The 22,078-nt window shown below is 35.3% G+C and overlaps 1 protein-coding gene across 1 annotated transcript in view; it reads left to right on the top strand.

Annotated features, from left to right (window-relative positions):
- The window catches only part of LOC145248271 (complement C3-like), a 233,059-nt gene that overhangs the window by 164,231 nt on the left and 46,750 nt on the right, over positions 1-22,078 (top strand). Inside the window, exons 18-24 of the mRNA XM_080110142.1 lie at positions 329-554; positions 4,055-4,258; positions 9,056-9,152; positions 13,581-13,769; positions 17,422-17,497; positions 19,176-19,329; positions 21,638-21,715. Of these exons, the coding sequence (XP_079966268.1) occupies positions 329-554; positions 4,055-4,258; positions 9,056-9,152; positions 13,581-13,769; positions 17,422-17,497; positions 19,176-19,329; positions 21,638-21,715 (1,024 nt within the window). The remainder of the gene's footprint in view (positions 1-328; positions 555-4,054; positions 4,259-9,055; positions 9,153-13,580; positions 13,770-17,421; positions 17,498-19,175; positions 19,330-21,637; positions 21,716-22,078) is intronic.

Raw genomic sequence — 22,078 nt, 5'->3', positions numbered from 1 at the left:
TCTCATCTCAAAAATCCTCATCCAAAAAGTTCAAAAACAAGATGTGTCAGTTCATGAATTTCCGAATGAAATCCAAAGGGAATAAATAATAGTAATGGTTGTGACCCTTCTTCGTGATACAGGTTCGAGCCTGCCTACCTACTATCACTATTTTTTTTTTTTTTTTTTTTTTGCTCAACACACACCTCCAAACACCCGGGCAACGCCGGGCACCCAGGCTAGTAATTTATAAATCTTTAACTATTATTTCTATTTCAGTGTTTTTAATACTTTTCTTCTTTTTTTTTTTCTTTTTTTTTTTTTTTTTTTTTGTCTTTTTCCACAGCAGTAATGGAGTATTAGATGTGAATGTGCTCTTACCTGACACACTGACCCGCTGGAACATTCAGGCCGTATCGCTCTCAAAAAACAGTCCATTTTGCGTCTACAAACCAAAATCGCTTATTACGTTTAAGCATCTCGTCTCTCGGTTGCATGTTCCACAAAACGTTCAGAAATATGGAATGTTTGAAATCAAATTTATACTTTACAACTATTATGACCAAAATCTTAAGGTAAGTGATATTGTAATAAGATATTGGGGCATTTATTAAAATAAACAACAAAACAAAAAAGAGGGATGAAAAAAATAAATACACAATAAATAAATGTTACCAAAAACAAGCTAAGTCACTCTTCTACCTACCTGAATAGCGCTTTTTGTTTTTAAGCTTATTTTAAAATGTTTTTGCATAAAAATAAAAGCAATGTAAAACCTATCGAGTCAGAATGAAATGGTTGTCTCATTAAAGCTATAATCGAGCCTCCATAATCGCTCAAAAAATCGAAAAGTAAACAAAATCCTCGTAGAACATTATATTTTCGTATTTTTGGTGACATTTACTGAATGAGTTTCTATCAGTATTTTTTTTTTTCGATTTTTAAGCGATTATCGAAGCTCAATTATAACTCAAATGCTATTATCATTTTTCTTTCATTCTAACTTGACTTTACTTTTATTTTTAAGTAAAAGACACTTTAAAATAAGTTCAAACACAAATTACCCAGGTAGGTAGAAGAGTAACTTATCTTGCATTTGGTAGCATTTATTTGTTGTATATTTAATTTTTTCACCCCCTTTTTTTTTTGTTTTGTTGGCTATTCTAAAAAATGCCTAGATATCATGTTGTTAGAGACCACCAATTTTTTTTCATTCGTCTCATTAGACAAAAAAAAAAAAAAAAAAAACATTCTCTGTCCGTGTTTCTGTTTTGTGATATAGTCTACCAGAGAAGGTAATGACAGCGTTTACTATTAGGTTGGTGCAAAAGTTTTTGCCGTTTTTCAGAAGATGTATTTTAAACAACTGTAGTTTGTTCCATGCAGATTGTTATTACTTAGCAAACAGACTACCAAAAGCAGTTTTCTTTAGTAAGCTCAAAGAAGTTACAGGTCCCCTAGGCACATCGAAACTGCGCTATAAAGATGTGTTCAAGAGACATTTGAAAAACACAAACCAACTCAACGACTGGAGAAGAAAAGCTGAAGATCGGAAAGTTTGGAGAAGTGTGGTATCAGGCACAGCCGACGCCATTAGAGATCAAAGCAATGCTGCTTGGGAAGCAAAAAGAGCGCGACTACGGGCGCCACTACCCGGATTTCCTGCCATCAAGTGTCACATCTGCGGCCGGGGGTTCAGAGCTCTGACTGGACTCACATCGCACCTTCGACACGGATACTAACCAACCTCAGCGTCATCGTCGAAATCGACGGATTGCGAGAGAGAGAGAGAGAGAGAGAGAGAGAGAGAGAGAGAGAGAGAGAGAGAGAGAGAGAGATTGTTATTAATTAAATATATCACCATGATTAATTTTATTTCATATTTTTAAGCATCGTTCATATTTTTCTACAATATTCTCATCGATGTTGACCCAAAGACGACATCTTTAGTTAACAGAAGGGAAATCATCTTCCATCATGATAATGCTCATCCTTACACAGCTTTACTTACCAAAGATCTCTAGTTTGGTTGTGAAATATTACCTCATCCTGCATATTCTTCTGCTCTCGCTGCCTCGGATTATCACTTTTTTTTTTTTTTGAGGATTACAAAACCATTTAGATGGCTTTAGGTTAGCATCCCTTGAGGAGATTGAATATTAGATTCATATTTCACATCAAAACCTAAAGAACCGAATGAGATATTTTAGAGATCGTTGAGAGATGGAATCAAATTACAGAGAGCAAACGTCATTAAATTTATAAATAAAGATTTTTAAGAACAGTTTTCTTTTCCAGATGAAATTTTAAATCTGCAAAACCTTTTGCACCGACCTGATATATATGAATGATAAATTTTCTGTTCTGCAAGATCTACAGCTGATTTATTAATGTTATATCACACAGGATTAGAGAATCTCTCAACAGGAGCTTTGTTTCTAGAGCAATAGTTCTTGACATATCAAAGGCTTTTGATAGAGTATAGCATAAAGGTCTACTCCACAAGATCGCCAGCTATGGAATAGCTGGAAATGTCTTCTCAGTTATTAAATTAAAGTTATTCTGATAGACTTATAAGAGTATTCGTTGATGGACAAATATCAGAAACTCATAGTATTAACGTTGGCATCCTTCAAGGTTCCATCCAGGGCCCAACTCTCTTCCTAATTTTCACCAATGATCTTCCAAATCACATTCTTAGATCATTCATAGACTCGGCGCACCCTATCCAGCCTTGATAGAATTCAAAACCGACTTCAAAACCATCCATCCAGGGCCCAACTCTCTTCTTGATTTTCATCAATGATCTCTCAAATCACATTCTTAGATTATTCGTAGACATTTATGCAGACGACACCACAATCTATGGCAACACTTCAAAGGCCAGCAATGACTAAGATTTTTTTGATTCTCTCTCTTCTGATCTTGAGAACATGATGCAATGGGGGAAAAAGATGACTGGTTAATTTTAATGCATCAAAAACCAAGCTTCTCTCTTTTCACGCCCCAACTGAAATGAATGGTTCTCATCTTGGACAAGCTTCTGGAACTGACCTTCACTCCTGATCTGAAATAGAACACACAGTTGTTACCAAGATCACTGAAAAAATGGTTAGATCACTCTACCGTTCCAGCAGGTATCTCACTGCTGATGCAGTCCTCTATCTGTATAAGACCAGGTACGCCCTAAAATGGAGTTCTGTTGCCACATCTGGGCAAGAGCTGCTTGGCGTACTCTATCCAGCCTTGATAGAGTTCAAAACCGGAAACTTATTAGGTGATACCCTTTTCTCTTCCCTGCAAATTCTTTCCCACAAAAGAGGCATTGCAAGCCTGTCTCTACTTTATCATTATTTTCATGGCATGTGCTCGACAGAACTTCGATCTATGGTCCCTCCTTGCCAAACTTTCATAAAAACACTCGACTAGCTACAACCACTATATACGATTTCCCCCACTCTCTATCTATGCCAAAATCTAAATGCAGGTTTCATGAAAAAAGCTTCTTTTCCAGAACTGCCGGTGTGTGGAACACTGTTCCACTGGCCTGCTTCCCCATTGAATGCAATATAGTAGCCTTCAAATCCAATGTAAACAAGTTCTTGTTGAGCCGTCACCATAAATACTGAAATTCTACCCAATTTACACCATTAACGATCACTATACTACCACCTTTTCATTCACTAACTCTTATCCTCAAGTGGCATTCAAGCCTTGATAAGTGATGATTCCCAAGTAAAAAAAAAAAAATAATCAGAATGAATGTCACTTTTAAGTTGATCACAATGATAGTTTTATTTATGATGTCATGCTTGATTTTGGAACAATTCATTTTTAAATGAGTAAAAGCTTAATTTCAATTTCGAGTGGCTATCGGGCCTTGATGTGTGGTGACTCCCAAGTAAAAAAAAAAAAATCAGCATTACATTTTACTGCAGTTTCACGTTTTTCTGAAAAGTTACTCTGTTGCATGTGAGACCGTTTTCTTAAAATCAAGTTTGTTTCTCTTTTTTTAACTGTTTTAATTTTCTCGTGAATAATTTTGCCAGTGCTGACTTCAAATTTTCTTGTTTAGGTGAATATTACGTTGAACAAAACAAAACACATCTGCGCAAAAGCGAATAACATAATTGTGAATGTTCAACCCTTGAGCTCCACGGTGAGAAAGTTTGTGGCATATGCCATGAAGACAGGAAATGTGCCAATTTCAATAACCATTGCATATAAAGATGTTGACGTTGAAACAGTGGAAACCATAGAGAAGAGTATTTCAATTCAAGTAAGTTCATTTTTATGTGTGTGTGTGTGTGTGTTTTTTTTTTTTCAATTATATTTCACCTTTCATTTATACCAATCCTTTAATTTATGAAGCTCAATGTAATTACAGAGCATATAACAAATAAAGGACAAAACAGGTGCTGTTAAGACTTGTGCATGTCAACGTATTTAAATGAATAAATTCCAAGATGATCAAAGTCTTGAAATTTGGAATATAGACTTTTGCCTTTATTTGTTATATATATATATATATATATATATATATATATATATATATATATATATATATAAAGTTTTGTGGTTTAATTTTAAATTCTGAAAAAACAACATATAGAGGCATGTATTCGATTTAAGAATTCATTGCTTGACAAAAGGAATATATAGAAGGTATTATTTTAAGTTCTTTAATCCATGGATTTTCAACAATGGCTCATATCATCAGAGGAAATGAAGTTAGCAAAATGTTCAGCTGCGAATGGACGCTATTTTGCTTTTCAGCACAATTATTGCAAATAGTTTTTGGGTGGTTGTGGATAATTATATGGAGAAAATTATATGAAAAGAGAAGTTGATACAATCTGGGTAGTCCATTATCAAAAGGAGTCCAATGTCATTCGGGGTTACAAATCCGGGTGGGCAGAAAATAGGCCCATGGGAGAGAGTGATATTTCCATATAGCGAAAGCGTACTGTCAATCCTGATATTTCGAAAAGTATACCGGTCTGTCTTATTTGTTGTTGTTAAATATTGAGCTTTTCCTTTTTGGCTAGGATCTCCTTTAAAGTATTACTTCAAGTAATATTGATCAGGATTTTCATTTGAATTCTCTCAGTATCTTATCTCGCTTATATATATATATATATATATATATATATATATATATATATATATATATATATATATATATATATATATATATATATTGCTGTAGCCTTGTAGGCCGGTAATAATAATAAAAAAACACAGTGGTAAAATTGAAAAAAAATTGTATTAGCAAAAATATGTTACAGAAGTAGACGTCATGGTTCTGTGACCATAACTGCAGCGAATAGCTAATATTTACTTCTTTCCCACGGCAAGAAGATGCGACACAAAACAAGGTTTAAAATTACCTGAGTAGCCCTGTTAGTGTTCCTCAGTCATGACGCCTCGGGCAGTAAGCAGTAAACTTACTTCACTCGAAAGGTGGGAGGCAAGGCCTGGGAGGGTGAGCCTCCTAGGACTACCCAGAATGAATGACTCAGCCATGCACACAAATTTGACCTCTGCAGCAATGCTAACAGCACTCCTACGCCGATCTTCAAAGAAAGCATTTGGATGTGACGCTCAGCACGTGCACTCAGCTTCTTTGGACGACTTAACCGCGGCCTGTTCTGAGTGGATCCTGCTCTTTTAAAATGCTGGATGATCTTAGCCACTGTGCTGCATCTCAGTTTCAAGATGTTAGTAATCTTCTTGTAGCCTTGGCCATCTTTATGTAGTGCAATAATACGTTTATTAAGATCCTCAAGAATTTCTTTGCCATATGGTGCCATGTTGGAACTTTCAGTGATTGATAAGAGAGAGTGTGAAAGTTGCACTATAAATTTGAATACACCTGCCCCCTATGAACACATGGCATAAGGATACTAATGAGTCACATGACAATTTGGGCATATGACTAATGAGTCACATGACGATTGGGGGGGAGGAGAGCAGTACTCAATTTAAACATTTAGGCGTGTAGTTTTTTAGGATTGTACTCACTTTTTAGAGGTGTAGTTTCTTAGGGGTGTACTCACTTTTGTTGCCAGGGATTTAGCTTTTAATGGCTATATTTGGAGGGAAAAATAAATTAACTCTGTTATCTATGCAGCAGACAGACTACTTTTCATTGCATCAAAAAATCATTTTTTTAGTGTTGTCCTATGAAGAAATATACTTAAATATTTGAAGCAATGTTAGGGGTGTACTCACTTTTGTGATACACTATATATATATATATATATATATATATATATATATATATATATATATATATATATATATATATATTCCCAAAACTTCTGGCCTTGATGGAAGAGAGACTAAAACTGGCCGTTATAATTTCAAATGGTTTGAAATAACAGCGAGGGGAGACTTGATTCCAAATATTTCTTATATGTTATATCTCTCCACTTTTGGAAATACCGCTTATGAATATCTCCAGTATCAAATAATCCCTATGCACCGTGAAATTTACTTTATGTATGAAAACTAAAGAAGGGAGATATAACATATGAGAAATATTTGGAATCAAGTCTCCCCTTGCTGTTATTTCAGATCATTTGAAACTGTTAAGTGTTGAGACATGTTGAACAGAGTGCAGTCTCGATACTGAGTGTGAAGTAATTTCCTGTAACAAAGATGGCGGCTAACAGTCAATGCAGTCTCGTGACATAGCCAATGGCGAACTGATTGAATCCAAAATTCAACAATTTTTATAGTAACTTTGGAAGATTTCATTGGTTGGTTTAGCACAGCCGGTGGTTATAAAAACGATTGGCGAATTCATTGGTCTCATACCCCCCCCCCACTAGAAGTCAAAAACAGTTTACAGAAACCATAGCAGTAAGTTTTAGTCTCCCCTCCAACAAGGTCAGAGGTTTGGGGAATATATATATATATATATATATATATATATATATATATATATATATATATATATATATATATATATATATGAAATCAAAAGGATGTAGTGTTTACCTGATATACGCAATGGTAAACTTCAAACTAATATAAATAACAGTATTTATATCTAAAAAATTTAATCCCAACCGAATTAAAAAAGCTCAATACGCAATAGAGTAGAGCTTATTATAAGAGAAAGAAAAATAAAACTGTCAGTTGAACAATCAAAATTTATAGTTCGACTGAATACTCCAAAAAACAATTTACAAAGTCCTTATTCCGCAGAGTTTCAAAGAATGCTATTCTTGTTATTCTTTTCATCAGAGGACATAAAGAAATCAGCAAATTATATTTGTAGCAATGCTAGAATTTGCTAGTTAAGGCATTAAGTGAAACCGCAATTTATTGAAGTTATACATTGCCAAATAAAGAGTGAAAAAATGTTGGATATGTAAAAAAATAAATAAACAAAAACAAACCGTGCATAATATTTCAGCTTACATAAAAATCCTCTCAAGTTGATCCGAAATGCAAAATAGTTCTTTAGATTAGTGATTTCAGATTAAATTTTAAAGTAATTAAGTTCAGGCTAAGCGGGGAAAAAAAGTCAGAATCATAGCTTATTAAGGCTGTAAATATATATATATATATATATATATATATATATATATATATATATATATATATATATATATATATACAGCAAATAAAAAAGTGAAAAAATATTGGATATGTAATATATATATATATATATATATATATATATATATATATATATATATATATATATATATAAACAATCCGCACATAATATTTCAGCTTGCATGAAAATCCTCTCAAGTTGATCTGAAATGCAAAATAGTCCTTTAGAGAGAATGGAGTCCAAAATAATTCCAGCGTGACGATGCATATAATCCGATTGGATAGCCTTCAAAACAGTTGGAATAATGAAAATTGTTTTTTCCGGGCAGTGCAGTAGCCCAGAAAGAAGTCTGTCCCCAGTCAAATGGGACCTAATAGTAAAAAGAGAGAAATCTGATATGAGAACCTTCATCATCGGCTTAATTAGAAAAAGCTCATTCAAGTCCATTGCCAGTACCCTCAAAATGCATTTCCCGATTGCCACGAATAATAGGAGTGTGTCCAGTGTGATGAAAAAAAAAGTTTCCAGCCACGGTTATGGTCGTTGGTGTGGTTTAAAGTGAGGGCTACATCATGCCACCTCACATCTTCGAAGTCAGCTTGAAAGACAGCACCCAAATGTACCTAGATGTACTGAAGAGTGTGTTGATCCTCTGATGCAATCAGGTAGTCGCTGGCAGGCCCTGAGTGTGGCTACAGAATTCAGCACCAGCCCACAAGTTCAAAGAGACCCAGACTTGGCTTTAGAAGGAGTGCTACGACTTTGTACCCTTTTCTCACTGGCCCCCCTCCTCTGCCGACCTGTACTATCTAAACTACTTCGTTTGGTCATATGTTGAGAATCACCAACATGACCTCCCACAACACGAAAGCCAGCCTGATCGCTGCCATCCGCTAAGTATTCGCTGAGCTCCTGCTTGCATTTGTGGAAAAAGCATTCTCATAGTTCCCGACTCTATCGAGGCAGTGATTGAGGCTTATGGCGGTTACATAGATGTCAGCTCTACTACATAATCAAGTTAGATGAATTAATTTTTTCAATCAAAGTTTTAAAATAAAGCTGTAGTGTTGTTTTCTTTAGGGTGACACTTTTATTGTTTGAGGGAGAGTGGCGGTAGTAGGGGCCGGCTTTGTGTTTCTGCCTAGTTCATATATTTCTATGCATGGGATTCACTCCTATACTATTCAACAGATCAACATCATAAACAGATCATTATGAATTTTTGAAAACAACTGTTGGGCGTATGCGTGAATAATATGGGCTATATTTAGTTTAACGCAAAAGGCATAAAGAGAAAGTATAAGCCCTTTGTGAAAAATGTATTTTCTTGAAGGGAATAAACCAAATTGTTCTTAACAACATGCTGTAATCATTCATCAAACGAACTAATAAACCAGAATCAAATATCGATTTTTAGGAAGAAAGTTATTGATGACAAAGATCGAGAAAGAGAGTGACTTTATTTTATATATTTGATAATGCAATTCTACATTTTTTTTTAAGGACTATGAGGTTTCTAAACCAAAAATTTTGACTTTCTTTCTGGAAAAGACTGATGGCTTTGAGGATTCTGCAGTCTCTGGAATGACTTGCAATGAACGTGAGTACTTTTCAATTAATTCTTTTTTTTTTATTTTTCTTAAAATATTAAAGAATATTCTTTCAAAAATCAGCAGACAAAACAATGTTCATTTTAATTCTGATTATTACAAACAACATCAGACTTTTACTAGTGTTGAGATGATTAATCGGAATCAAGAATCGGAAAAATAAGAACATTTGGGCGTATCGGAATCGGTTTTGGAATTGGAAAAATTTGTGCCTATTTTCCGATGCCAAAAACGATTCTTTAAATTGTCTTTTTTATTTGATTTTCTTTAAAGCAAAATTATCCACTGCTGGTATTAATGATCAAATAATAAATATTAATAAAGATAAATATTTATTGATTTTAAGCTACCGCTAAAACGAAAATCTATAGATCACCCCTTACATGTGTGTTTTTACGTTTGAGAAAATATAAACACATTTAAAGTGTTTTACTGTAATCGGTAAAAAATACCAGAAATTTATAAAGAATTGTATTCCGTACTTTGGTAATTGTATCAGAATTTGGAATTTACTATGGGATCTGGTAATGATAATTGTATCAGAATCGGGAAAAATATTGGAATCGTCTCATTTCTACTTTTTACTCTGTTAAAAACTGGGAAAAGTTATAGCCCGTTGACTTAGAATAAGTGCTTTATGCCAAATTGACGGTTGATTATGATTAAATTTGTGCTCATTTTTGCATTAAATACTAATCCTTATTAATCCATATTAATCCCTAACTGTGTTTTGAATGGATATCATAATACTTAGTTTGTACCACTTTATCATAATCAAGGACTACGCAAAATGTTAGCCAGATTGGTCCAGTAGTTTCCGAGAAAACTTCCAGAGTATATGTGGTTATGGGGTGACTAATTCCTATTAACCACTATTAATCCCCAACTCTGGATTGAATGGATATCATAGTACTTACTTCTGATTATTGTGTGATACTATCAATGTTGTGTCCCCCTTCCCCCAAGTGCTAGGGAGTAAAGAAAAAATGCATGACACAAGATAAGAGGAAATAAGTTTATCAGGTAAACAAAGGCATAGGAAATTGGTTTAATGGCAGAATAATGGAGAGGAAGTTGTTCAACAGGATAGACAAAGGAGGCTGAATTGGATTGTTAGTTAGGGTGTATTGAACAAAAGGACATGAGATATATTTACAGTTAGTTTTAGGATTGGCAATGAGTTTTACAACAGTCTTTACAGCAGTTGGAAGCGGTTTGAGGACAATCTTGTGATTGTGATGGTTTATGACAATCAGAGTTGCCGACAGTTGCCAGTTGGACACAGTTGACAAGAATTGTGAGCTGGAGACGGCTGAAGACAGATCGTGACTCAGAGGAGATGGAGAAATGGATTGATCAGCCAATTAACAAACACAGCCTCAACAAGAAATGTTGACATGAACTTTAGCGCGTAGAGGGTCGATGGTATCACACACATACACAAGCACAAACTCACAGACATACACACAAACAAACGCACTAACACAAATACACACACAGACATACACACAAACAGGCACATAGAAAGGCAAATACAGACATACATGCAAAAAACGCGTAAACACAAATGCACACACAACAAACACACACATACAAACACACACAAACATATAAACACAAGCATACACACAAACACACAGAAATACACACACAAACACACACATACAAACGCAAACACACACACAAGCACAGACATACACACGAACACAGATATACATACAAATAAACGCATACACACACACACACACACACATCTAGAGTGCAACTAATATTGACAGAAAGTGTTAGAGTCTGTGTTTTCTTTTGTTTTATTTTTATACTTGTGAGCCAATGCGCACCCCTCAGCAGACACCAATGTGAGAGACAACGACATAGCCAGAACGAGAAAAGAAGATAAAAGGAAAGAAATCCATGACACAACATTGGGTTTTTTGTTCGCTGTCGAGCAGAGAACCTCATGGTATTAAAACTGTATAGTCTTTTCAGTCTATTAAACCCAAGCAAAAATTATAGTCCGTTAACTTAGAATGAGTGATTTATGCGAAATTGATGGTTGAATTTGTGCTCCTTCTTGCATTAAATACTAATCCTTATTATTCCATTGTGCATTGAATAGATACCATAATACTTTAAAATAATTTTTAATGATTTTTTTTTATGATTTTAAATTATTTTAAATAATTTAATTAAAATGGTTTTAAATAATTTAAAATGATTTTAAATAAGAACAGCAAATTAAAAAAAATATTGGTATCTTCAGTAAATGAATAACTCGAAGACGTTTATACTCAAAATATAAAGTTCCCCCCCCCTATACATTTTAATGTTCATACTTTCACCTAACAGTTTAATAAATAAAAAATATCATAAAAATTTAATTTAAAATAAAAATACTATCTATAAAATCGCATAGTCTCTAAACTGCAAAAGAGGTCGCTGAAAAAATGGTGGGTTCCTTCTATCGATCCAGTAGATATCTACCTGTTGATGCAATCCTCTACCTATATAAGAGCCAGGTACGTCCAAGAATGGAGTATTGCTGTCACATCTGGGCAAGAGTTGCTAGGAAGACCTTATCCTGCCTTGATAGAGTTCAGAATAGACTTCGTAACCTAGTGGGAGATGCCTTTTTCTCTTCCCTGCAACCTCTTTCTCACAGAAGAGACGTTGCGAGCCTGTCTGTTTCATCGTTATTTTCATGGCAAGTGCTCGTCTAAGCTCCAATCTATGCCCCCCCCCTCGCCAAACATTCACAAGAAACACTCGTCTGGCTGTAAACACTATCAATAATTTCCCCCACTCTTTATCTGTGCCTAAACCTAAACGTAGATTCCATGAATAAAGCTTTCTTCTTAGAACTGCACATCTGTGGAACTGTCTTCCATTTCCTTGCTTTCCAGCTGACTACAATATGGCCGTCTTCAAGTCCAATGTAAACAAGTTCTTGATGAACCGTTCCTCTTAAGTAATCCAATTTACCAAATGTACACTTCTAACGATTACTATATTGTCTTTTTTACCACTGTGCACTCTTTAACCCTTATCCTCAAGTGGACTCTGGGCCTTGATAAGTGGTGATTCCCTTGTTAAAAAAAGAACCATTTTGTTCTTAGAAAAATATTAAATAAAGACGTTTATTATTATTATTATTATTATTATTATTAACGTACAGCATAATCACGTTGACACACCAGTTCCCGTTAAGCAATGTTAAACCTGGTCAGTACTAAATGGGTGACGATTTGGGACCTCCAGGTGTTGTATGTGCTCTCCTCTTATCTCGGCATTGTTTCTAGTCATCCTGGACTTCTCCTTGCCACTGAACTCAAACAGTGCCGATTCAGGAGATGTGTGGTTGGTGATTCCGCAACCCTTGCCTCACAATTACACAAACAGCTACCCTTACAGGGGGTATCCTTTGTCTTTCGAGACTGAACAGAGGCATCGAATTATTATTATTGTAGTAGTAGTAGCAGCAGTAGTGTATTACTGATCCCTTTTTAGGAATTCCATTCCAATTCCTTAGTTAAAAACTATTTTTTTGTGGTAATGGATCCCCACTTATCAAGAACAAAACACATTCGAGGATAAGATAATATTTACTTATTCTGTGACGTCAGCAGGTCACGTGATTTCAGTACAAAGACCTACTTTATGGTGTTCATAGCCTGACACTAGACATATAAACTAAAAAAATTTTTTCATTGTGGTAGTAAAGCAAGCTTTTTGTTTTTTTGTTTTTTTTTTTACAAAGGAGTCACCACTTATCAAGACCTAGGGGCCACTTGAGGATAAGGGTTAAAGAGTGTACGGTAGTCAAAGGGACAATATCATAATAATTGTAAGTAGTGGAAAATTGGTAAATTGGATTACTTATAGGGACAACTCATCCAGAATTTGTTCACATTGGACTTGAAGACAATCATATTGTACTCAGCTGGAAAGCAGCGAAACGGAAGACAGTTCCATAGGCGTGCAGTTCTAAGAAAGAAGATTTGTTCATGGAATTTATGCTTAGGTTTAGGCACAGATAAAAAGTGGGGAAAATTATTGATAGTCGTTTCAGCTAGACAAGTGTTTTTTTTGCGAAAGTTTGGCGAGGAAGGACATGAATATTTTACAAGGGGAAGGAAGAGATGGGAACTCAGGCGAGGACCTTCCATGGAAGTAATGATAGAGAAGAGAAAGGCTATTGACGTCTCCTCTGTGAGAAAATAGGCTGTAAGGAACAGAAGACATCATCTTCCTACTAGATTGCAAAGTCGATTTTGTACTTTGTCAAGGAAAGAAAAAAATGCTCTGGGTGGCACCTCCACAGATGTGGCAACAACACTCCATCGTAAGAGGTATCCGACTCTTATACATCAAGATCAGGTACTTTCTGCCTTAGATGAAGTTTATTTTCTCTTCTTTTTTAGGAACCGTGCTCGGTGATATTGTATCGACAACACTCCAAGAGCCAGAAAAGCTGATGCAGAAATCGCAAGGGTCAGGAAGTCAGAATATCATCTACATGGCCATGTCCGTCTACGTACTAAAATACATCTCAAACACGAAACAAATGAATCGAGAAATCTACGACAACGGGACGAAATTCATCAGAATGGGTAAGTGGAAAAGATAATCATTGCTATTACCTTTCTTTTTTTTTACATGGAAATTACCACTTATCAAGGTCCGAAGGCCACTCAAGGATAAGGGTTAATGAGTGTACAGTGGTCACCAGGATAACAGCGTATTAATAGTTAGTGGTAGAAATGGAGTAGAAATAGATTATTTAGACGGGGTGGCTCAACAAGAACTTGTTTACATTGGACTTGTATTCAGCTAGAAAACAGGCCAGTGGAATAAGAGTTCTAGGAAAGAAGCTTTGTTCATGGAATCCACGTTTAGATTTAAGCACAGATAGAGAATGGGAGAAACTGTTGATGATCATTGTAGCAAGACAAGTGTTCTTTTGTGAAAGTTTGGCGGGGGGGGGAGACATAGATTGAAGGTCAGACGAGCACTTGCCATGAAAATAACGATAGAACAGAGACAAGCTCGCAGCATCTCTTCTTTAGGAAAGAGGTTGCAGGGAAGAAAATTGGAACCATATCTACAGGGGTCTATGTAGATAGCTGTGCAAGAAGATATTTGTTCACATTACATTTAAACTTCAGCATGTTAGTTAGGAAATTAGGAAACAGGGATGGAATTCCGAAAGCCAACAGTCTAAGGGAAGAAACTATTAGAGTAGAAAGAAGGCATTTTGGCATCTGGAAAGCAGGGAAACGGAAGAGAGTTTCATAGGCATGCGGTTCAAAATGTTGTGAAAATAAGAATCAAGATAAGAACAATAGTCAGAATAATCCAAATTATCAATCATTATCTAAAAAAAAAAATCAGAAACATAAAACCATGGAAATTAGGTATCCTGATCAGGTTAATGTGCAGTCAGGATGGCGTTTTTATTTGTTTAGTGAGTTAGCTTTAAGCAGAGAACTTACGAAGATAGAGCCTCAGGATTGTACGCTCTGTATGAAGTTTTGGGAAAATATCAGGAGGAGCTGTAAGATAACTGGCTTGCGAAGATATTAACAGCAGTAGCCGAAAAAGCACATATGCAAATTAGGAAGCATGTGCGAGCTTGCATCAAAAAAAAAAAGAAAAAATACTCCACGTGGTCGTGTAAGAGAAGAAAAGTTTGCACCAGAGAAGATGGATGTGTAAAGTCGAAGGAGAGAAATGACTGGCTTATGTAAAAAAGTGTATACTGGGGGAGATGGATATGTGATTCTGTAATGGCGGCAAGAGACTTTTAAGCTGGTGTCGAGATGGCAGGGTTTTGTTAGTCTCATAACAGACGACATGAACAGTTAGAAAAAACAAGAATCAGGCATTGTTTGGAAAGTAATGGTAATAAATACCTTTTGCTGAAACAAAAAAAAAAGTCAGATCTATTTATTTTTGTTTGGTTGTTCCTTTTCGATGGTATCGGACAGCATGGGGGCCCCGAGAGAGCTTTGAACTGTAACAAAAACGGTTCGAGCATGACAGCCACATTACAGTTCTCTTTGTTAGTCAGACCTGTTTGTTAATTTGCAGAATTGCAGGTGTTTAACCCTGACACTGAGAAGAGCAAGGCTTTGTGGTTGCATGTGAAGTCAAGGAAAGTTTGGCTCAGAACACACAAAGTAATGATGCAAAAATAATGTTATCATTCTCGCTCCAGTGTATGTTTGTATGTGTGTGGGTGTACGCATTCATATTTTATATGAATGTGAAATTAACCATTACAATAATTATCTCCTTTTAACCACTGACAAAATTGTCTCACTTTAATGATTAAAATTAATTTAACCATTAAATTATTAAATTTAATGGTTAAATTAATTTTAATAAGATCGCAGAAAACAAATTTAAAACAAATTAAAGATATGAAAATTAATTATAAATACAAGAAAAATAAATAAATAAGATAAAATATTAAAAAATAAAATAAGTACATAATACTGAGTATTAACACAACATTAAGTTTCACTAATATAATCGATTTAAAGCAAAAACAGTAATTTTCTAATTTTGCTAATTTTACAAATGCTATAATAATTTGAAAGTTGAGCATATGTCTGACGAAGGGTATTTTCCAAAGTATAACAATACGAATTCTCCACCTTACCATACTAATACAAGTAAAAACACAATACATGTAATATATATATATATATATATATATATATATATATATATATATATATATATATATATATATATATATATATATACTTGTTTATTGTTATATAAACATGCTCACATCCCGCTGCTACAAATAGCCACTTGTTTCAATCAAACAACAGATATCATCAGGCAGCGACTTGACTATTCAAAAGTTCAATGAATAACCTATTATTCATTGAACTTTTGAATAGTCAAGTCGCTGCCTGATGATATCTGTTGTTTGATTGAAACAAGTGGCTATTTGTAGCAGCGGGATGTGAGCATGTTTATATAACAATAAACAAGTATTATCAGCTCTTTTTATTGAGCACTATCTAACAACCTCGTTGAATTCATTAGTCCATTACTTTTGAATATAAAAAAACCCGAGTATATATATATATATATATATATATATATATGCCTGACACACTTTTGCTTGTCACATGAATAGGAAGAGATGAGTAGAGGACGACAGATCCTAATATCAACTTGTTTTTCACCAGAGCCCTTGTGTGATGTAGCTGGGTTGAACGAATAGCAGTTTCTCGTCAGCCAAGAAAAGAACTCGCAACAAAAAAATTTGTTTGTTAGAAAAATATAAAATACTCATTTATTTTTTGCTCTGTGCTGTGCACTTCAGTCGGTAGACAGGAAGGGAGAGTGGGAGGTTGGCAGATTTCAGTGACACAATACAGCAACTTAACTCATGGTTCATTGTCGCTCTTTGACTCTCTTCTCTCTGTAGTTTCACTTGTTTTTATCAACCTGTTCTCTTGCAAGTGTTTAACCCCGGCAGCTGTGAGGACAACTACTTAATCTGTTCATCTCCAGCGAGGTCAGTTTTGACAGATCTGCTCTCACCGGCCGGTTACTTTACCCTGCCGACCGCCTGCATGTGTGTGTGTGGGGAGGGGGGACACACACACAATCTCAACATGCGACACTTGTAGCTCACACACTCCAAAATTGCCACTGATCCTACCTTAGTGAGGAAGGATTAGACTTAAGAGGTCGTCTTCATTGTTGTTGAGCATCATTTGTTTCATATGAAATCAGATGATTATTGTTGGCACTCTTTTCCCCTGATATCTTTCTAGTTAGAATTTTGAATTCGAACAGCACACTAGGTTTGTCAGTTCATGTATTGTTAACCACTTAGCCACCATCAACTCCCCGTTACTGTTGGGTTGAGGCATATTTATGTTCAGCCATAGGAAGTTCACCCTCCCAGGCTTTACTTTCTATCTGAGAATGGGACTTGTTTATTGCTAAGCATCATCGGGGAATGATGATGGGGCTTCTGAAGCATTTTTTAGGGCAGAATGTGCTTATTTTAGTGCACTTGCTTTTCAAAATCATACCCGACTTTATGTTGTTGTTGTTGTTGTTGTTGTTGTTGTTGCTGTTGCTGTTGCTGTTGCTGTTGTTGTTGTTGTTGTTGTTGTTACCGTTTATGAAGCTATTTTTTTTTTTTTTTTTTTTTTTTAGTTTTAATTCAATTTCTACGTTCTTTTTTTTTAATCACAAATTACTGTCTGCAATCTTTTATAATTTCAGGAATTGAAAAACAGAAATATTTCCAAAGAAATGATGGTTCTTATTCAACATATTCTGATACCAAATCCAGTGTCTGGTGTGTACATTTCATTTATCTCAAAAACACATTCAAAAACAAAAAAAAAAAAAGCTAAATAAAGCGTCCATCTATGCTAATGCAATAACAGAAGTATCTGAGTAATCTCCGTTAAATGAAACCAGAGTTATCCCCCATCCTGAATTATTCTTGCCAAGAGAGAATCCAACCTCTTGTCCGAAAGTAAAAAAGCTCATTGCACCTGTGTGGAGAATTTAGGACAAGACATTATCCTCTTTCTGGCTGGGACTTCAAAACTATTAGATGTGCTAGCCAGCTATGCATGGCTTTTACAAATCCTGATGTCATATCCATCAGGTGCTGTCTGATTGCAGACTCTTAGAACAAACCAATGCAAATATAAGTGATATTCACTGATACTATTGTTAATGCATATTCTCTATTCTCGGACCCCAGCAACACATGTCTTTATCGATTGAATTATGACATTAACGTATTTTTTCCTTAGCAATCATGTCTGTCATTCTGACCCCTTTTTATCATTTTAAGTTCAGTGTTACATGTTCTGTACCCCAATTATATATAGAGTATATGATCTGCTTGGATTAGATCTGCTGTCTGCTCACCGGAATGTAACAGTTGCTTCCATTACCTACAGATTATTTCATGGTTCTTGCCTCACTGCAATGCTTAAATATACGCCTTGTGCCGCGGCAGAACAGATCAAACCTGCAACAATATACATTCACATTAAACCTTCTGCATAATCACACCGGCGATCTCCTTTGCACTGTGTTCTGCAATCCTGAATGTGCTGCCTCAGAATTGTGAATGAACATGTATCACTGTCATATTTTCAAAGTTCTGTATTGTCTAACTATCATGATATTCCTAAGTTTTATGCATTCCCTAATTAGCTAAGCAGCCTCTGTCTATTGCTAACGGTTTTTAGGACCGTGGATTAATAAAGTGAAAAAGAAAATTTTCTGCCATAGTATAGAATTTAGCACAATATGCAAACCAATAATTAAAAAATTATATATTATATATATATTTGAAAATTCTTTTTGGGGTACAAAATTTAATTATGGCTAAATATAGACCAATAACACTGATGATTAAAAAAATAAAAATGAAAGTAAAGGCTTGCTAACAAGGTTCTGTTCCTTGCTCAACAGAGCTAAATCGAGGAAAATTGTGATAAAAAAAAATTGTCATGAATATGGCGGAAGAGAGAGAAAAAAAAGTCTTAGGACTTAATTTGATTTCTATGTAATTTTTTCCAGGTTTAATTTTTATTTTCTTAATTATTTTTTTCTCTCCTCTAGCATAATCATGACAATTTTTTTAATCACAATTTTCATCATGTTAATTGGTCCATATTTAGCCATATATAATTTATTAAATTTGTTGCGTGAAAGTACAACGTAGTTTACAAAGCACCTCCCCCCTCCATTTCCCCATGTTAAAAATCACTTTATTAATAATTTCTCAACAGTTGGGCGTCCATCAACCAACTTAACCAAAATAAGTCACATGGGTTCGCAATCCGCACCAAGCGGAAGATGCGACTCATCATGATGATCGTAATCTAAAATTGAAAAGAATAATGTTCAGTATTAACTTTAACTGCCAATAAAATGAGATAGCCTTTATTATCTTTTCTTTTCAATAAACCTATGAACAATGTAAACGTTGTCGTTGTTGCTGTTTTCAGGCTGACTGCGTTTGTTTTAAAAGTTTTCTGTCAAGCGTCAGAATTTGAAGAAATTGATGAAGAGCTGACACGACAGTCGGTCTTTTGGTTACTGAGACAACAAAAACTGGACGGCAATTTTGAGGACACGTCCTATGAGCACACGGATATCATGGTAAGCTTTGAAGATCATCATCATCGTCATCATTGGTTTAACGTCCATTTTAGTTACTGGCATGTCTTGGACAGCTTTAAGGAAATTAATTTCCAAACTAATCCCTCCCCCAACAAGATATTTATTTATCCCTCTTTCTCTCAACACCTATCACTTTTTGCCATATTTTTATTGACCCTTGCCTCTGTCAACTGATCCTGTTACTTCAACTGGTCTACATCTACTAACCCAACCACTCTTGTCGATTTTTTCACCATGGCCATACCATCAAATTCTGCTGTTCTGCAGACATTTACGTATACTGTTCAGATTCAGTCTTTCTCTCAGGTCATTAGGTAAACTTGCCTTTTAAATCCACATTACACATTCATTATATAATTACTCTCCATGCAACGCATGTCCTCAACCCTCACTATCCAGGTTTCACTTCCATACATTATCAAACTGCATACACATGCCTGGTAGACTCTTCCCTTGTTCAACAATGGTGATGCTCTGCTTGTTAGTAATAACAGGAGTTCCTTGAACTTACTCTATCAACTTTTGCCACCAGACTAGCAATTGCTCCTCCCTATATTTCAATAGTATCAATAAATTAAAAAAAACTTCTCAACAACCTCAATAGCTTTACCATCAAAATATATTTTCTCCACATTTGAGTCTATGAGAGTTCTTCCAAAAGTAAGGCCTTAAAAACTAAAATGTTGAAGAACTACAAAAATGGGAGTCGTATCATTAAAACCAGCGACTTTTTATGCTCCAGAATTTATTTTTCTACATAGTCACCACCATTCTCAATGCATTTTTGCCATCCAGATATACTTTCCCTGCATCTGCTCCACCCTGTGCTCCAGCAAAAACTTCTCAACAAACTCAGCAACTTCATCATCCAGATATACTTTCTCCATATCTGAGTTCTCATCCATCGTCATTACATTTCTTGCACATAAAACATCATTTCTCAACAAGCACTTTCCCTTTATTCTTTGTGTATCCAATGCTAACAAGTAAGACAGAAAACCAAGTTGCATCCGACCCTTTTTTTTTTGTGTGTATCCAATGCTAACAAGTAAGACAGAAAACCAAGTTGCATCCGACCCTTTTTTTTTTTTGTGTATCCAATGCTAACAAGTAAGACAGAAAACCAAGTTGCATCCGACCCTTTTTTTTTTTGTGTACCCAATGCTAACAAGTAAGACAGAAAACCAAGTTGCATCCGACCCTTTTTTTTTTTTGTGTACCCAATGCTAACAAGTAAGACAGAAAACCAAGTTGCATCCGACCCTTTTTTTTTTTTGTGTACCCAATGCTAACAAGTAAGACAGAAAACCAAGTTGCATCCGACCCTTTTTTTTTTTTCACAAAGTGAGCAAGGAAACTTTCTTCTTTTGAGGAAAGTAAAACACAAACTGTTTATCTTCTCGACCTACAGGTAATTCCGCTGCAATTTTTGTGCGACTATGAACTTTTTAAATTTAAATCTAACTAGCAAGGAGACCCGACGTTACCCAGGATCGAATAAGGATCAACAAAATTTCCACACTTTCAATACTTTTTTTATCATTGAAATCGGTGAAATCACCCATTTTTTAATCAAATCAATGGATTGCCTGCTCTAGTCGAGGACCCACCTCAGTGCACATGCCTCCCCACTGGTTATCCTCTCGACCTACGAGTAGTTCTGCTGCAATTTTTGTGCAACGATGAACTTTTAAATTTAAATAAAGTGTGTGTGTGTGTGAGGACACTTCTCAACCTATATACACAACAAACTTTTTATCTACAAACTTGCAATTTGGTATAGCAGGGAGACCCGACGTTGCTCAGGATTAAATGAGGATTAACGAACATGAACTTTAATATTTAACTAGCAGGGTAAATGGATTTCCACAAACTGAGCAGGGGAACCTTCTTTATTGGATGAGATTTCCAACACTACAAGCATTGATCATCACCTTAATCTTGATAACATTCACTCTGACACCTTTAATTTCCATAACATTCCTCCACAAATCTTTAACTTAACAAGTAGACCTTCCATTGTTTCACATTGCACAACGAGTGTGACGATCACGGCCTGTGCAGTAAACGTGCACTAGAGTACATGTTCATATCACCTGTAGACTAGTTTTGTGTCGGACCGACTGCTTTTAAATGACTTATTGTTTAAAATTTCTATTTTCCTAAAGTTCCTACTTTATCTACTTGTCCCTGTTGTGTTTAGTAATACTTAGTAGACTCTCTCCCCTTTTTATTTCTTAACCCAAATAAATTTTAACTTTTATCCATTTCTTTTTCCTTTTTTTAGGGTGGAAGATCTACTTTGGAACTGACAGCATTCGTCCTCATCAGCTTGATGGAATGCCGACAAATTCATGCCAAAGAGGTAATTCAAGATTATCAGAAAAAAAGTTACACGCTTTAAGATTTCAGAGTATTCCCTTCTTCTTCTTCTTCTTCTTCTTATTATTATTATTATTATTATTATTATTATTATTATTGGCTCACAAGGAGCCTTCACACAGGTCATCAAAGATCACCCCTTGAAAACAGCCTGTGGTGTTCCCTGGAAGCTGAGTGACAACAAGCCTCCCCAGACTTCCAGTGCTCTCCACTTTTTTCGATAACATTTGGAAATGAATTTGCATTATCGCACCAGCTGCTTGCCATTGACTTCTCATTGGTAGCAGCTATTGGTCTTCGCTGGATTTTAGTGGCAATAAGCCTCCTCAAGGTCCCAGTTCTTTTC

Source organism: Euprymna scolopes, chromosome 26, assembly GCF_053919585.1.
Source record: "Euprymna scolopes isolate OS-2025 chromosome 26, ASM5391958v1, whole genome shotgun sequence".
NCBI lineage: Eukaryota > Metazoa > Mollusca > Cephalopoda > Sepiida > Sepiolidae > Euprymna > Euprymna scolopes.
The sequence above is the reverse complement of the archived record's forward strand: the minus strand, read 5'-3'. Positions and strand labels throughout refer to the sequence as shown.